Here is a 17,110-nt window from a genome sequence, read left to right on the forward strand (position 1 = left end):
AGCAAGTCATCATAGCTCGACGGAGGCTTCTTGACCAGCGACTTGAAAAACTCCCCTCCCCTCAGTCCTTGTGTAAAGGCACTTATCATGATGTCAGGGGTAGCCGTCGGTATCTCCAGCGCTGCACTGTTGAAACGCTGGACAAATTCTCGCAAAGTTTCAGTCTCTTGCTGTTTCATCACGAACAAGCTCAAATAATTTCTCTGGTGCCTCTTGCTGCTGGCAAATCGGTGCAAGAAAGCTGTAGCAAAATCCTCAAAAGACTGTATGGAGTTGGGCTGCAGGGTGTTAAACCATTGCTGGGCTGACCTCACCAACGTGCCCAGAAACACCCTGCACCTGACTCCATCTGAATATTGGTGCAACAAAGCCGCATTCTCAAATCTCCCCAAGTGTTCCTCGGGGTCAGTATGTCCGTCATACTCACCAATGTTAGATTGTCGGAAATTCGGAGGAACCCCTTCCTCCAAGATGGCTAGTGAAAAAGGGCTTCCTCTCTTAGGTACCGGCGCTCTGCTTCCTACCTGCTCCCTCAACCTTCGTATCTCCTTCCACATCTCCCCCATCTCACTAATCTCCCCAGTTGGGAGGGGTTGCGTCTCCTCCACCCTGCTCTGGTGGACTTCAACATTTTCCTCACGTTCCTGACGGGCGGCCTGTTCCTCTACAAACACAGACTCTTGATTCCTTTTCATGGCCTCCTCCACTGTCCGGGTGATAAATTGGCCCAACTGCTCCAGGGTCAAGTTCCTCACGTTCTCATTGGGATGGTTTTGCTCGACCCTTGTCTCGTGAAGGGGCTGCTCGGTTCTTGTCTCTTGACGAGGTTGTTCCTGTCTCGTCTCAAGGCGCGGTTGTTCATGTCTTGTCTCAACATGAGACTGTTCAGGTCCCCTCTGAGGACGCGATGATGCTGAGGTAACTCTTTTACTTCCTTTCCTGCCTACCATCTCTACGTCTCAACTCAAAACTTTCCCACAGACGGCGCCAAGTGATACTCACGGGAAATTTAGGGTCCGATCCCGGCGAGGGTCACTAATCCAGACGCAGGTTTGAAATTGTCCTGAGCTTGAAATCACAAATAAGACCGTTAGAAGGGGGCCAGGAGGGTGTCCTGGCGTAGCCCCTCCGACGCTCAAGTCAGAGACTGAGGATATATGGGGGGTGCAGCTAAGGGTGCTGCTGAACACAATATAGTGAATCAAATAACCGTACGCTCAAACCTGGTATTTATAGGAGAACACATGGGCTTTGTCATGGGCCCTTCACCTGTGGGCCTTAGGTATGGGCCGGATTTTGATGGGCTCATCCATGGGGTATCACTTGTCTTTTTGATTTTCCATCTCACGAAGAAGTGTAACAACAAATTCTAAAAAGTTTTTGAATTGTTAGTTTTTAAAAAATATATATTCTTCTTTAGAGGATCCAAATATTAAATTTAATAAACTAAACATTATTCATGTACATATAAAACAAGCTTTTGACTTGTCTTTTTATTTATAATTGAACTAAAAGAAGAATTATTATATACACATTATATTACATTTTATAAAGGAAAATTAATACCGACAAGCTATTAGCCTAAAATAAATTATCTCAACACTCATTATCAGAAAATATTTAAATTAAAATATAAGCAATATATATTAATTTTAATATTTTGTGTATGTAATATACATAGTGAAATTGATTTTGAAATAACAACTATTTATCTCATAATTCTGAATTATTTTTTTAATCATAGAATTATGAATAATTAATGATGTAATTTTGCGTAAGGTCAGTTGCACCACAAAAAAATGCATAACCACAACATTGGAACAATGTTTAAATCCGAAAAAATCGATATAAACATATAATCCAATTATCCAAATATAAAATAATATTAACAAAAATAAAGATAATTTTTTTTAAAACCAAAATTTGTGTCTAATCATTTGTCAAATATTCGCAACCAGCAACCATCCCGAGGGGTATTGACAGAATTAGTTCGAATGATGAAATGATCAAAGATGCATAAATATATATAGATAACATAATGATTTATAATAATTATAAATCATTATGTTATCTATATATATTCTAATATTTTACCTAATAACTCGAGTCGTGGTACTTACAACTACCGCCATTGAACGCATTTTAAGAAATTTTGCTTTGTGGTTCTTAATTAGTTTTACATGTGATTTGACTCAGTATATGTATATGTACAACGTGATACTGTTTTCTTAAAGCATGAAGATCGTAAGTCTTTTTTTTATATGATATTTTAGCAAGGTGGTCAAAGCAAGCAGGTTTTATTCTAAATTTTCTTTGTGGGTCGTGTAAATTAGTGTGAACCCTTTTACTTGTGAAGATTGGGTCTTTGTTCGTTTTCTGTTTCAATATTTATACTAGGGAAAAACTAGAAGTCAATGCCTGATGTATTCTGGAGCAGGTTCAAATATGTAATCCATTGTGGTATGTACATGCAGTATGTTCTGGCGATTTGATGTAATTTTTTAGTAGTGGGATTTGTATTTTAATAAAAATTACAGAAAGATTTCGATTTCTTTAATTAAAAAAAATCATCCATTCGTGTCATTTTCAGGGATTGCATTATTTGTTTGGGACTTTTCACCTGCCTTAAGTCAATATTGACAAAGAAAACCAATGGCTTTTTTGCTTATTTTTCTGAGGGACATAATATTTTAATTGAAGAAAAGATAATATGTGTTCTTGTTTAGCTGTTTGTTTTAGCTCTGACTTGGCGATATCATGACTTTTATGACATTTCTAGGCTCATCTCAACATTAATGGACGTTTGAATTATGTGTAAAATGGAGTAGGAAATTCACCATATTTGAGTTTTGGGCCAAAATTTTAGGCATTCAGTGATATCTGTTGGGGAAAATAAATTTTTGTCGTCCATCAATTTGTTCAATTTTTATATGTTATATAAACAATCGGATCAAAATAGTCGAAAAACCAGCATATATACATATTCGTCCACGCTTACCAAAGTTTGGACCTTTATTTTATTATTCTTAGTATTTTGATCCGGAAAACTTTATGTGGAAAAACATGTCATCTTTAATATGTTTTGTCTATACACAGAACTTGGACTAATCAAGAATCCACTTTTGCTCGTCTTTTCTTTATCTGTAAAGGAATGGAAGACAAAGACAGACACACAATTCCTTGACATTTTAAAAAATGGAGGATTCACTTTTGTGAATTCTATTGTTGTATTCGCATCAAATGTAGATGATACCACTTGCATCTCTTCTCCTTGAAACGTATCGCGAATTACAACATTGTTGTGCAGTAGATTCTCAATTGTTTCACTCTCCTGTGATATTTCTTTACGAATAAAAGGATATGGTTTGGTATAATATTGTCTGATAATTGTAATTATACGTTCCCGTGTGAAAGGTTTTAAAAAAATTCTTAAAGGGGTATCTCGTCAAATGATACAGTTGTTTGATAAGTGTTATTTTTAATGGTTGTCGGAGACTGAATTGTATGAGAATAAGAAAATAAGAATAACGTAAGTAGTATCAATGGACGACACCATACTACATCAGATGTCACCAAATTGCGTGTGGTCTTAGGAATTTGTTTTGAGGCTTTGAAAGGTTCTTTTGTCTTGGTCTACATTAATTCTGAAAATTGCACCGATACCCTTGAAAATATCGTTTGTTGCGAAAGACATATTTATTTCATCCAACGTTTTATTCAATTTCTACAAAGAATTTTTTTACAAATCGTCATTATGTTATCAATATATATATATTCATTTATGATTCCTATATCATACGTTCTTCACCGTCTCATCTCAAACGGCATATGACTGTTATCAAGAGAAGAGACCGTGGATTGTGAAGGATGGTGAGAACGACCTGATTTTACAAGTTTGCACATCTATTGAATCAATAGATCATAGTTGTTGGGCTTCGACGTGTCTACAAAGACATCATGCATATATGTACGTATGCAAGTTGACAGTGACACAAAAGTTCATTAAGCTGATTTGTAAGAGTACAAATATCGCCTTCTCGTGCTATATATATATATATATATATATGCTCAATAATATTTGACTATAACATATTTAGACGCTAAATTTAAAGCGCCAACATAGTTATAAGTTACAAGGAAAAACATGTTCAAGGCTTCATCTATCAGTTCAATGCCTTGTAAAACATTTTTCCACCCTAAATCTAGGTAATGTGTTGGACTGAGCACCAATTTTTGCATGGTTTTATTCACTACTTTCCGCTGTAATAATGCTCTCATGTTAACTGGTTTTTTCATGCAGTATAGAAACAGATCAAGATAATGAGAAAGGTACGTACATCAACAAATTTTTGTGGGATAAGTTTAAAGATTTCATTGGCTTTAAGCCTTTAAAAGTTTTGACTTGTTCATGCAGTTAACTTTTATCATACTAAAGTTGTTCGTAATCCAAAGTTGGAGAGGCTTCAATACAACTATTTGTTTCCTGAGGTTGGTGGCTCTTTATTATCCATCCATGCATTGGTTGTTACAGATCATTTTCACCAGCCTATCATCTACAATATAAATTCACTTGCTGGTAACGAGAAATTCCCCAATTTGCAATAAAACCATGCTGTAATTGAACATGATTATATTGATTTACTGAGGAAATTCATTCTTCAGTACCTTCCAGTCACCCACCCTTTTTTCGTCATCAACAATCAAATGATCACATGAAAATCTCTCAAGAGATTATTTATTACAGATTTCTGCACGCAAACTTCAGCACATAAAGAAGTATCCAAATGCTAGAGTTATCAGCCTTGGTATCGGTGACACCACGGAGCCATTACCAGATGTCGTAGCTTCAAGCATGGCTAGTGTAAGTTTAAGAAAATTCGGATATTGAAGTTTTCCTTTACACGTCCTAAAATATATTTTCATAATTAGCTAACAAGAACATACCAGAATAATTAACATATCAGTCATGATTCGAAATGTTCGAGTTGAATAGATTATGTGGTCCATCTTGGACTAGGACTTGTATGAATGAACAAAAAAAAAATTGAATTCCAGGGTCATAAATCAGACAAAGACTTTGAATTCCCATGCGCCTGACAAGTATATAGAATCACAAATTTATAAGTCATTCTTTTTGGTTTTCATGTTCTACTGTATAGCATATAAAATTTGCTTCTGATATTCTATATTGCAGTATGCACACAACCTTTCGACACCTGCAGGTTATAGAGGGTATGGAGCTGAACAAGGTAGCAAGGTAAAAAGTGTTCTGAATATCACCTTTGCATGTGACATTATGGCATTGGTTTTGTAAATTTACATTAAATCTTGACATTTTTCGACCGAAGTAAATGTTTAGAACGCCCTTTATATTTATATAGTCCTGTAAGGTTTGTGTGCTTCCAAATTTCTGTTTCTCAGGAACTTAGAAAAGCCATAGCAGAAACATTTTACAAGAAATTGGGTATAAAGGACAAAGAAGTCTTTGTATCAGACGGCGCACAATGTGATATATCTCGCCTGCAGGTACATATCATATATACATCACAAGGGATTAGAGGTGTATCATTTCCTTTGTTTATTGAAACCATAGTAAACAGACAAGGTGTGTGCTTTGTTCAGTGGCCGAGCCTTGACTTGTGTTTCGGCCTGTAAGGCTAAGTGTGCCTTGAGGCTAGAGACACCATTATGGACTTCTAATAACTGTGCTTGAAACAGGTAGTTATTTATGGTTGTGTTTTCTTGTAGCTGCTCTTTGGATCCAACATGTCCATAGCGGTTCAAGATCCGATTTTTCCGGTGATTCTAGCTCTTTTTCACAACATCTTGGTTTTACATAAAGATAATGCTAAAATTGGTTCCTTAAAGTTTCTTCCCTTATGAAAACAGGCTTACATAGACTCAAGTGTCATAATTGGACAGACAGGTGATGTGGATACTGAATCAGGGAGGTACCAGAATATCAAGTACATGAAATGTAGCCCTCAGAATGGTTTCTTCCCCACCCTATCAGAAACTGAACGAACGGATGTCATATTCTTCTGCTCTCCCAACAACCCAACCGGTCATGCAGCTACTCGGGAGCAACTAGAACAACTAGTGCGATTCGCGCAGGATAATGGATCAATTATCGTATATGACTCAGCTTACGCTGTTTATGTCACCGATGGAAGACCTCGATCCATATACGAAATCTCTGGTGCCGAAAAGGTAAACACATCCACCCAATCAAAATATTGCTAACTCGTGTCGGATCGAGACTTTTTGTCCTCTTCAAAGGAAATTGAAAAGAGATGCACTACACATACATTACTTATTTGGTTCTGCAGTCCCAAAGTAGCTCTGTAAAATCATAATCTTAAATGATATCAAATTAAATCTGGTCCTAAAGTATGTTCTTTGATTTATAAAAATCAGGTTGCTATCGAAATCTCATCATTTTCCAAGATAGCCGGATTCACAGGTGTTCGTCTCGGTTGGACAGTTGTGCCTGAGGAGCTCTTGTACTTGAATGGCTTTCCTGTCATAAACGATTTTAACCGTATCGTATGCACTTGCTTCAATGGTGCCTCCAGGATAGCTCAGGCTGGTGGCCTTGCTAGTTTGTCCACCGAAGGCTTCAAAGTAAGTTCTCGACACGAAACACAACAGTTTCCACACGCTTACTGATCCATGATTTGCAACATTGTCTCCCAACTTCCTGCAGGGTGTGCTGTCTCTTGTTGATCACTACAAACAGAATGCAGAGATACTGTTGGAAACATTTGAATCCCTCGGATTAAAGGCTTACGGGGGAGTAAACGCCCCGTATCTTTGGGTTCACTTTCCGGGATCGAATTCTTGGGATGTTTTCAATGAAATTCTCGAGAAAACACACATAATAACGGTTCCAGGGACAGGATTTGGCCCAGCAGGCAAAGAGTTTATCAGAGTCACTGCATTTGGTCACAGGGAAGACATCATAGAAGCTTCAAAAAGGCTTACAAGTCTTCTGTCCTAGGCAGAAGAGATCCATAGTACTCCTCTCCCTTACCAAAGATCAATGCGAATAAATCATATAATAAAAAAATGACCCATATTATTTGCACCCAATTTCTATTATTCATACTCTACTCTATAAAAAAAAAAAAAAAGAATAATACAAATTGAAATATAAATCGTATTCTTGGAAAAATATACATATATAGCAAATTTCTTTTTGGCATGAATTAATAAGTAGTCTCTATCGCGCAAGAGTTGGAGGCAAAATAATCTCATACAAGACTATATTTTTAAATTAAAAAAAAATTTACTTATTAAATAGAGTTTTTTTAATGAATACTCACTATTTGAAGTGGTAAAAACATTAGCATTTGCTACATGTACGAAAACCAATTTTATAATTAAATAAATAATGATGATTTTAAAATAATATTATGATTTAAGATTTCAAAACCATCATGATATAAAATAACAAATTAATTTTCTACGAATATTAAATCAAGAAAAATTAGATTGAGAAGAATAATAAAATAATTATCTTCATGTATAAGGACCGAAAAAGAATGACTTTCTAAAATTCCTTAATTTTTTTGGAAAGTGACTAAATAAAGTTTTATGATCCAACATAAAAATCAAACATAATGAAATTTCTTGATTTAGACTCAGAATTATAACAATATAAAGTTGAATCAAGCCAGATTAATTGTGAGGTTCTCTTTTATTGGAATCTGGTGTTTCCTAAACTTATGTCCTTTGTGTTTGAGTTAATGATATGATAAAAGTTTTGCATGCACTACAAATCCAATGATAATTATTGACCCAATAGATGACTGATCATTATTGACCTAATGGGTGAGTTATAATTTTTTTTAGTACAATAGTAGTCATTGGATTCATCGTGAGAGTAATATCCTCGAGGTAGATTGAATCATACTCTTTTTTTTATGATTATTAAACTCCTATAAAGGTTTCATTGGGCTGTTTCTGATGTGGTCTTTCAAATTTTTTGTTCCAACATTTTTTTTGTTCTTCTGCCTTTTGGATTTGAACCCTTATGTTGTATTTGGATTGATGCATTTTGAATCTATCGATTTCACAATTCTTGACTTGTTTAGATAGATAAAATTCAAGTGAATAAGTGAACTGAAAATAAATATAAGAGAGAAATATGACTAAGAAAAATATACTAATCAATTTGAATAACCATTTTTTTTATTAATGATTAATGATATCATGAAAAATATTGATAATTAAAACAATTAATTTTGAAATAATATAAATAAAAAACTATTTTTTTTACATACATGTAAATATATATTATAATTAATTTTAATGATATCTATGAAAATAATAAAATTATAAAATAAAATATTCATTTTAATGAATTGACGCTATATTGATGTGAATTACAAACATTTTATAAACATATATAAATTTGTCTTTATTTATACTTCAATAAATATATCTAATTTATAGTTTTGTAGAAAAAATTGAATCTATAATTTTTGTTATCATATTTCATTAATTGGCCAAATAAAGATATAATTTTATGATTACAAACAATATGTGCTACACTTAATAGTTTATATAAAAAAACATCCAAAGGCAATTGTTGTCAGAAATATTTTCGAAAAAAAAGGTCGGTGCCATTTTCATGAAACAAGAGATTGAAACATGGTTTAAAATAAGATATAAAATGAGGCCAAATGAGGCCATTAAGAACAAAAGAACCGTAGGAAAACTAAAACATCCACACAAGTCTATAATATAATCATGCAGACAAGTAGTAGCTCAAGCTGGAGTAAATTTTCTCCAAAGTCCAGTAATAGATCATGGAGCAACTCCAGCTGATTAATAGTAAGTATGGAAACGATCTACTCAGACACGCCTCTCGTCTCTAAAACAGGACCATGGTATGCTCAAAATACAGCGAAAGAGGCAGTAAAAACCACGGTGGCAAACACAAAGATCTCAGTAGAGGGTAAATATGAAGACGAGCCAGAGTTTTGAGGAGCTGGTGCAGGAGAAATTGCATTAACTCCTATGCTGGTAGTAGGTGCCCCGGCAACCGAACTAGGAGATATGGCAAAAGGTGAAAGAGCTGTAGCAGAACAATGCAATATCATGTTAAAAGGATGGGATGGAATATCTTGACCAGTAAAGAACTAAGTAATGATGGTGGTATAACCCCTTCAAATCGTATATATTAGAAACAATCAAATATTAGTAGAAACCAGTCATCGTTCACACGCATTATCTACATCCATATTATGGATCGCATTCCTCTTGCTTGATAAAGAAAACTACATAAGATCATTACCATCTTGAAGTGTATTTAACTTAACGACCGACCGACGTGGTAAAATGTCTGCAAAACATAACATGGACAAGCATAGTTGTTGGCCACGGGACAAACTTCTAATGACATGTATTCGCACCAAAACAGTCGACAATTCTCACAATCAATTGTATGACAGACCAAAGGTCTTTCCCAACCAAATCCACACCAACCCGAATAAATCCTCAGAACCAAGCACTGGTAATGAATGAGTTGCCATCAACTGTCCCTACTTCTATGATGTCAATCCAAAATCATCATAAAGAGCACAAAAGAAGGAACAAAAACGAAAACAAAAAGAACACATGGCAAGCAACACTGGTAATAAAACAAAAAGAACACATGGCAAGCAGCACCGGTAATAAATGCCACACCCATACAATCAAATGAATGCTGAGACATAGAAGTCTAAGAAGCATATAAAAAACTATAAGAAATGAAAAAAACATCCAAAAGAAACTGGAATACCAAAGATTAATAACCCCAGACGACTAGCCACATAAACATTACTCATCATTGATCATGGGTTAGGCCCCACGTGTTTGGACCATCATGATGGTTGTATTCTAGTGTGGGTAATAATTTAAGACATTTGAAAATGGTATTAAAATCGGCCATTCAATGCAATATTTCATATCCATATTTGAATGCAATCATTCAACGGATATGTTCAATAGGAGGGCAAACATCAATTTAAAGTTCAGATTTGGTCCGAGGCAGACTTTGGGGTGAGCCCACATAAATTTTTCAAGACAGATAATCAGAATCGTATTGCAGACATGAAAATATTAATTTTTAAATGAAGTGAGATTCTTATGATACAATAATCTTCGGTCTACAATTTTCGATTAAAAACTACAGAACCACATTAATATTATAAAAAAATTTCATTAGAATTAGACGGGAGAAATTAAAATTTAAAAAGATCTGAAAGTAAACAGCGAAATCTCAAGCATACAAAACATGAAGATGGTTTTTTTTTTTTTTTGACAAAAGGCTCAGATCTGATTGTACCTGGAGCTGCACCAGAGCCAATGCTCACTGCAGAAAGCGTAAAACAAACAAAATCAAACCTCTATTAATTTCAAGAAAATACAATTTATGTAGCAAAGCCCCACCGCAAAAAAAAAAAAGCCAAAAAATGAAGGAAAGTATGCACACACTAAATTGGCTTACAACTTTTTCCAGGGAGAGAGAGAGAGAGAGACGAGAAATGATAACAAAATCAAACCCCCAAATCCAGTCAAAATCGATGATGAAACTTACAGCCACAGTTGCTGATAGAAGGAGCAGAAACACTGCACGCAGCGGGCAGAGTCGCGGCCTTGCTGACATTCAGCTTCACCCCCAACTGCGCACTGTTCTTAAACGTCTCACAAAGACACTCCGCCTTAGTCTTGAGCACATTTTTCAGCCCGGGACAGCACTGGCCCTCAGGCTTAGTCAAGTTGCTGCCCTCCGTCACGAAAGACAGACAGTCCACCATGGTCAGCACCAAAGTCGAACAGTCCACAGAGGGGGCCGGTGCCAACTGCGAGGCGGAACGAGCGGCGGTGAAGAAAGCCAAAAGCATGCAGAAAAAGAAAGGCACCCTCAAACAAACTGCCATTTTCTTGATTCTTGGAAATGGGTAGAGGAAATCCAGGGGAGGGAGTTGTATATACAGCAAGGGGGTGGCAGTTAAGGAAAATCCAAGATGTTGCGGGGGTATGATGGGAATGATAAGCGGGACAGGTGGAGAGGAAAGCGGTGGATGTGATGTCTGTGTGTCAAAAATGGTGCTTCGAAATTTGGAAGTCGAGGAACCGAAAATGGCACAACCGAGTAGGGGTAATAAATTATTGGATTTATTGCTCTTTATGGCTACGTGCTATATTTAGGAATAAGATATATCAATTCCACCATTAATGCAAAATCCACCATTAATGCAAAATGCCTAACTTTCAAAAACGAACCGTTGACTCACCAACGAATCGTTGGAGCTCTATCCAACATTCCGTTTATAAGTTTTGTGTTTGTTTGGCTCAAATCGAAAACTTGTATCAAGGTTATTGATTATATCCAAGTGAATCGGGTTTGACGTATGTGTGCAATCCACCGGATAATAAAAGTGATTTAGTGTTTAGGAGATTTGAGTAAGGATAATGGTTTCAATAACATATGTAAACAAGAAAAGAACTTGTGAATGGGCGTCGGAGGAGTGTCCGACGTAGTAGGTTGAAAAATGCCCGGTTGATGAAGATAATACCAAGCATATTGGCTCTAATTTGGGCTATCCACTTAATACTCCGGGTCATCCATGACCAATATCTTTATGAGGTATCAGTTATAGTAAAAATGATAAAGATCGTTACAATTGTTTCCAACTTCATCGAAGTTTGCGAATAAGTATTTTGTAAACTGTTTTCATTTTATTTATCGTTCAATGAATCTTCAATTGAAAAGACAATTACAATTCTTTTGAGGAAAATAGAGAATCGTAATTACGAATTAAACGCGACATTAACAAATATTGGTGAAAAAATTATATTTGTATGTGCTCAATGATATGGGCAGGTGTTTACTAAAAAAATATAAGCGTTGGAGAAATATAACTGTGACAAGAATATAGTCGTTGCAAAAATAAAAGTATTAAAAAATATAATAAAAAATATGGAAGAGAAATAAAAAATAACAAAATATAAATACATGACAAATTTTGGGGAAGCTGATGATATATGTAGTGAAAAATGAATATCTAAGTTTAATAAAGTAGTTTTTTACCCTAAATTATACATTTTGAATGAAGAAGGGAGTTGGTGTGAATGCAATAAGATATACGCCCATGCTTCATTTGTACTATTACATCGACGCACGTATTTCGTGCTTATATAAAATTTTTTAATAATTCATTTAGTTTAAATTTAAACGAGGATCAAAATATAATTATAAGAAATCGTGAGGGACTATAATGTAATTTTGATATATGAATTACAAAATAAATAAGAAAAATTGATATATGAATTACAAAATAAATAAGGAAAAAATTATCTAAGTAAGAATTGAACCTACAACTTAATGCATAACAAACAAAGACTTTATCCGCTAAACTACATATAGCTTGCATTAAAATATTAATACTTCATTAATATATATAATTAAAAAAACAGATCATGACATCAAAAGTTAGTTACTCTAAGTATCTCAAATTTAATAATATAGTATAGATGAAGCACAAACATATTACATAAACTTCAAATATATTTCTTGTTCGTTACGTTTGTTTGTTTGTTTTTTTTTCCCTCAGTAAGTTAACAATATTATTGGGAAAAAATTTTTTTAATTAAATTTCTTAATTTTTTTTTTTTGTTACTCAATACATTGCATTATTTTATAACTTAATTAATAAAGATATAATAAGAACAAACGAGAAAAAATATATTATATATGAAAATTGAAATAAATATTTGTGAAAACTGAAAAAGTATAAGAAATGTATATAATTATTCAAAAAAATTTATTATCCTTCAAAATTGAATTGCACCGCACCGTTTTTTCTTCAAAAAATCGTAATTAAAAATAATAATAAAAAATCGCACCGTATAGATGATGCATTTAATTTTTTTTTGTCAAGAGCCGCATCGGGCCGTCCCGCCTAAACCGCATGTAATAGTATTTGACCTATGATTATAATAATTTTTAAACAACACAATGAATTAAAGAATTTGTTATTCATTCTATCTCAATTCTTGTTCAAAATTTTCCTTTTACCATAAAAGCTCATCTCTTTCTTAAATATTATTTAAATCGGTCTTGTATTTGGTAGAGTATTTTTTTTTATTTTACTACAAATATTTTATTTGGAGTTTGGAAGTAAAAAAATTAGACCATAGTGCAAATGTCATTTTTGTGTGTGTATTTTGGAGTTTTCAATTATTAACTTTATTTTGAATCTTTATTATTAATGTCTTATCTAATTTTTATTTTGCATGATTTGAGATATATTTTGTATTTGAAATATACTATATTATTATTGTTTTGAATCAATTTGGATATATGTTCTAATACTTTGCATTCTACTTGATAATTAAAAAAAACCACAAATCGACCGCAACTGTCCGAAAATCATAAAAATAATTCTACATGTAGAATCATATTTTTTTCCATAAAAACTCATGTGAGACGGTCTCACAAGTCAATTTTGTGAAATAGATATTCTATATGGGTGTTCCACGAAAAAGTATTACTTTTATGTCAAATATATTACTTTTTATGTAAATATGGTTATGATTGATCCGTCTCACAAATAAAGATCTGTGAGACCGTCTTATGAAAGACCTACTCTTTTTTTTAGATGCTAACCGACAATATATGGAAATTCGGTGAGAATTTTTTTAAAAAAAACCACAAAAATAGTAGAGGTTTCTGAAAAAACTTATTTCGTGATGAATTTCTTGTCTGTTTTTTTCTACGTCTTCACTACAACAAAAATGGTTTTTCGCAGCGCGCAAATTCTTTTTTCGCAGCGCACATTGAATTCTGCAAAGATGCAAGCTGTTGAAAGTTCAAGATTATCCGCGGCGTACATGTGCACGCTGTTAGTACTATTATCCGCATATGCACGCCGTTAATACAATTATCCGTAGCGTGCAATGTACGCCGTTAATGAATATACCAAAATTTTGGCATAGCGACAGTTTTTAAATCGTCGCTGATTCCATTTTAGCGACGGGTTGTAAACCTTCGCTAAAATTAACGACGGTGTTTTAACCGTCGCTGATTCAATTCAAAAACCGTCGCTGATTCAATTTTAGCGACGGTTTTGATATATATTCCGTCGCTAAATATTCCGTCGCGTGGTTGTGGAGCACCGTCCGTGCTTACGAGCAGCGTCCATGCTTCGTAAGCGCGGATTGAGGCATTCTTGCAAACTTTTGTTTTAAAATTATTTTTGAAATTAATTTTAAAAATTAAATTATTTTTAAAAAAAAACCTGAGTTTTTATGATGTTAAATAATCAGAAAATTAATTATCTTTTATATTATAGAATGAATTCACGATTTGTAAATAATATTTATAATCAACTGAGATCGCATAAATATTTTACTAATCGAATGAAATATTACAGTAACATATTATAAAAAAGAATAATTTTTTTGGTATGTTAAAAAATTAAATACAAAGACCTAAATATATATAAGATAACAAATCTCTGTAAACATTTTAACATAATAAAAAAGATTTTGATTTAATCTAAACTAACGGGTCGTGACACACGTGATGCATATGATCCAAAAAAACCAGAAAGACGCAGATTTTTTTTTCAAAAAAAATTAAAATTATCAAAATTTTGAACTAAAACGATAATAGAGTGAAAAGAGAAATGTGAATGTGGGTAAGTAAATAATATTTTTGAAATGATAAAAAAACTTTATTAAATCACAAATCAGTACTTACTTTAGCGAATTTCACTTTAAGTAATAAAAAATAAATATAAATCAAATAAATGAATATTTGAATTATAATAATAAATTTTCTAAATGACGTTCGCATTAAATATTTTATAACATACGCAAATTAATTAATGGCAACCTAATTATTTGTGCAAGTTGGAGTAATTTCCGCCAGATTAAACGTGCACTAATGACTTTTAAATATTTAAATTTAAATTAAATAAAGCCATTCTGGTTTTCTTCTAATTAAGTATTTTCATTTTAATTTAACGTCCATTTATACAATATAGTTTTTGCTATTCGTGATATAAAATATATTTATAAGAATAAAATATTATATTTTTATTTGGAATAGAAAAGGAAAGTAGATTTGTCTCAAAATCTATATATATAAAAAAAAACATCGCCATGAGTTTGTAAAGATAAATTGATTCAACCTCAATTTGAGGGAAAAAAAAATCATCTACAATATTTCTTATAACATTTAATATAGATTACCACATGTAGTGTTTTTATTGATGTGAATCGTAATTAGAAAATTGTTAAAATTTGATAAAGGGTGACAATCAATTATTGTTGTAATATGAAATGTTGTACAATAATTTATCTCGAATCTGAGTTTACTATTTTTCTTTCTTTTTTTTTTTTGATGGAGAACCCGCAACCGTTATCTATTGGATATGTATTTAATAAACTCTCGAGCTGAAAGCAGTAATCTAACTGAAAATCAAGTCAAACAGATAAACGGCATTATAAAAGCTCTATGCAACATATTAAACTGAGAAAATGTTTAGACTAACTATCTTTATGTTATAAAGATTGTATTTTGTTGAGAATCTTTTAATTAATTTAAAGATTTATATATCACATTTTCATGATCAATAAAAACAAATATCAAGAGTTTGTCAAGATAAATCAATCCGACTTCAATTATGTCGATAGATATCTGAATATATGTTTCCGGGAGATTTTATATCATTGGGTTCATCAATCCGACACGGTTCTTAATTAATCTAAACTTAATATATTTTCGACAATTGAGATTCCATACCATAACTCTAGCCCACTTGCCGCAAATCTACAATGTATTAAACTCTAATAAAATATCAAATTTCTAAGGGGTCAAAAATGAACTCGACACGAGTCGATACGAAAAATAATCCCTCCCCTTTCCCACTGGCGCTCAGTGTAAAATTATCTTCTTCTTCCCTGCTCATCCTTCACATTTGATTTTTTTGATCACTCGATTTTCTTCAACACCTCGTCTCTGACTTCATTCAATTCATACCTTTTATTTTGCACTACCACTCATAAGATCAGAATCAAATTGCTACTAGTCATCTCATTGCTACTAGTTCAGATCCATGGCAAGATCTGAACTTGATCTTGCCATGGATGCAGATTTATTACAAAGAACATATATTAAGAAACATCTTATAAAAGGTCAATACGATTTAACAATGATATTTATGCAAATATGACTCAAAATCTTTGGTCATCTTATTCTCATGTTGTTAGAACATCTAATATATTTAAAATTATTTTTAGTAACGAGGCAACAACAAAGAACCGATCAGAAACCAATTTACTATCAAAACAATATGCTAGAAAACTATGGTAATGCCACTCCACAATGTTGTATAATATTTTTCGTTCGAAGTTTTTTCCACACAAATTCGTCTGGGTAAAGGAATTAAAAAAAAAAAAAACACAGTTGTTTCTTTGTTTTTTAATGATTATAACACCATTTAAAAGTGCAGGAACTTAAAAAAAAAAAAAAGAAACTTTTCAGAGGCTTCTTGTAAAAAGGTTATTTAGGAGTTACCTCTGAGGACTGTGAAGGAGACGACGTGTGAAAGACAATTGAGCGAGTAGAAGAACCAGATGTGAAGTATGAGCTTGGAAGAAGAAGAAAATTTCATGCTGAAGGCAAAAAGTGAGGAGGGAAAGAGAAGGGATTGTGTTTTACTGTGAGGTTAATGAGGGATAATTTTGTGATATAAAAATAATTGGAAAGTAGTGGAAGGAATGGAATAGTGATTCCCATGTAATAGGAATGGAATGGCAGCAGTCACATGGAATTGGGAATCAACATTCCCATGACCATTCCCATGTCTGTATCAAACACAAAAATGAAATGGCCTATTATATTCTCACCCCATTCCTGCATATCAATCATGTCCTTAAAGGTACACAAATGAGAGTTGAAAAGAGTGACATTTAGGATGGTTGGTACTTGCTAGCCTTCATTTTGGCACAAACATGGTGATGCAGTGAGAAAGTTTGAGCTTAATTTTAGCATTGTCCAAATAAATTGGGCTAAAAATGTTTAATTACTTGAATCGATTTGATCATCATA

General features: G+C 33.2%; 2 protein-coding genes across 2 annotated transcripts; one reads left to right on the plus strand and one right to left on the minus strand.

The window, feature by feature from the left end:
- Positions 1 to 4,144: 4,144 nt before the first annotated feature.
- LOC140984636 (aminotransferase ALD1, chloroplastic-like) lies at positions 4,145 to 7,000 on the plus strand. The gene is made up of 10 exons (XM_073452187.1): positions 4,145 to 4,206; positions 4,301 to 4,329; positions 4,415 to 4,488; positions 4,745 to 4,861; positions 5,195 to 5,257; positions 5,422 to 5,526; positions 5,749 to 5,799; positions 5,890 to 6,210; positions 6,418 to 6,624; positions 6,707 to 7,000. The coding sequence occupies exons 1-10, from the start codon at positions 4,145 to 4,147 to the stop codon at positions 6,998 to 7,000; spliced, it is 1,323 nt and encodes a 440-aa protein (XP_073308288.1).
- Positions 7,001 to 8,715: 1,715 nt separating this feature from the next.
- Positions 8,716 to 11,152, minus strand: LOC140984228 (non-specific lipid transfer protein GPI-anchored 31-like). Its single transcript, XM_073451492.1, has 3 exons — positions 10,586 to 11,152; positions 10,334 to 10,360; positions 8,716 to 9,082 (listed from the first exon to the last, which is right to left on the minus strand). The coding sequence occupies exons 1-3, from the start codon at positions 10,926 to 10,928 to the stop codon at positions 8,901 to 8,903; spliced, it is 552 nt and encodes a 183-aa protein (XP_073307593.1). The 5' UTR covers positions 10,929 to 11,152; the 3' UTR covers positions 8,716 to 8,900.
- Positions 11,153 to 17,110: the final 5,958 nt, after the last annotated feature.

Source organism: Primulina huaijiensis, chromosome 9 (assembly GCF_012295235.1).
Source record: "Primulina huaijiensis isolate GDHJ02 chromosome 9, ASM1229523v2, whole genome shotgun sequence".
Taxonomy (NCBI): Eukaryota; Viridiplantae; Streptophyta; class Magnoliopsida; order Lamiales; family Gesneriaceae; genus Primulina; species Primulina huaijiensis.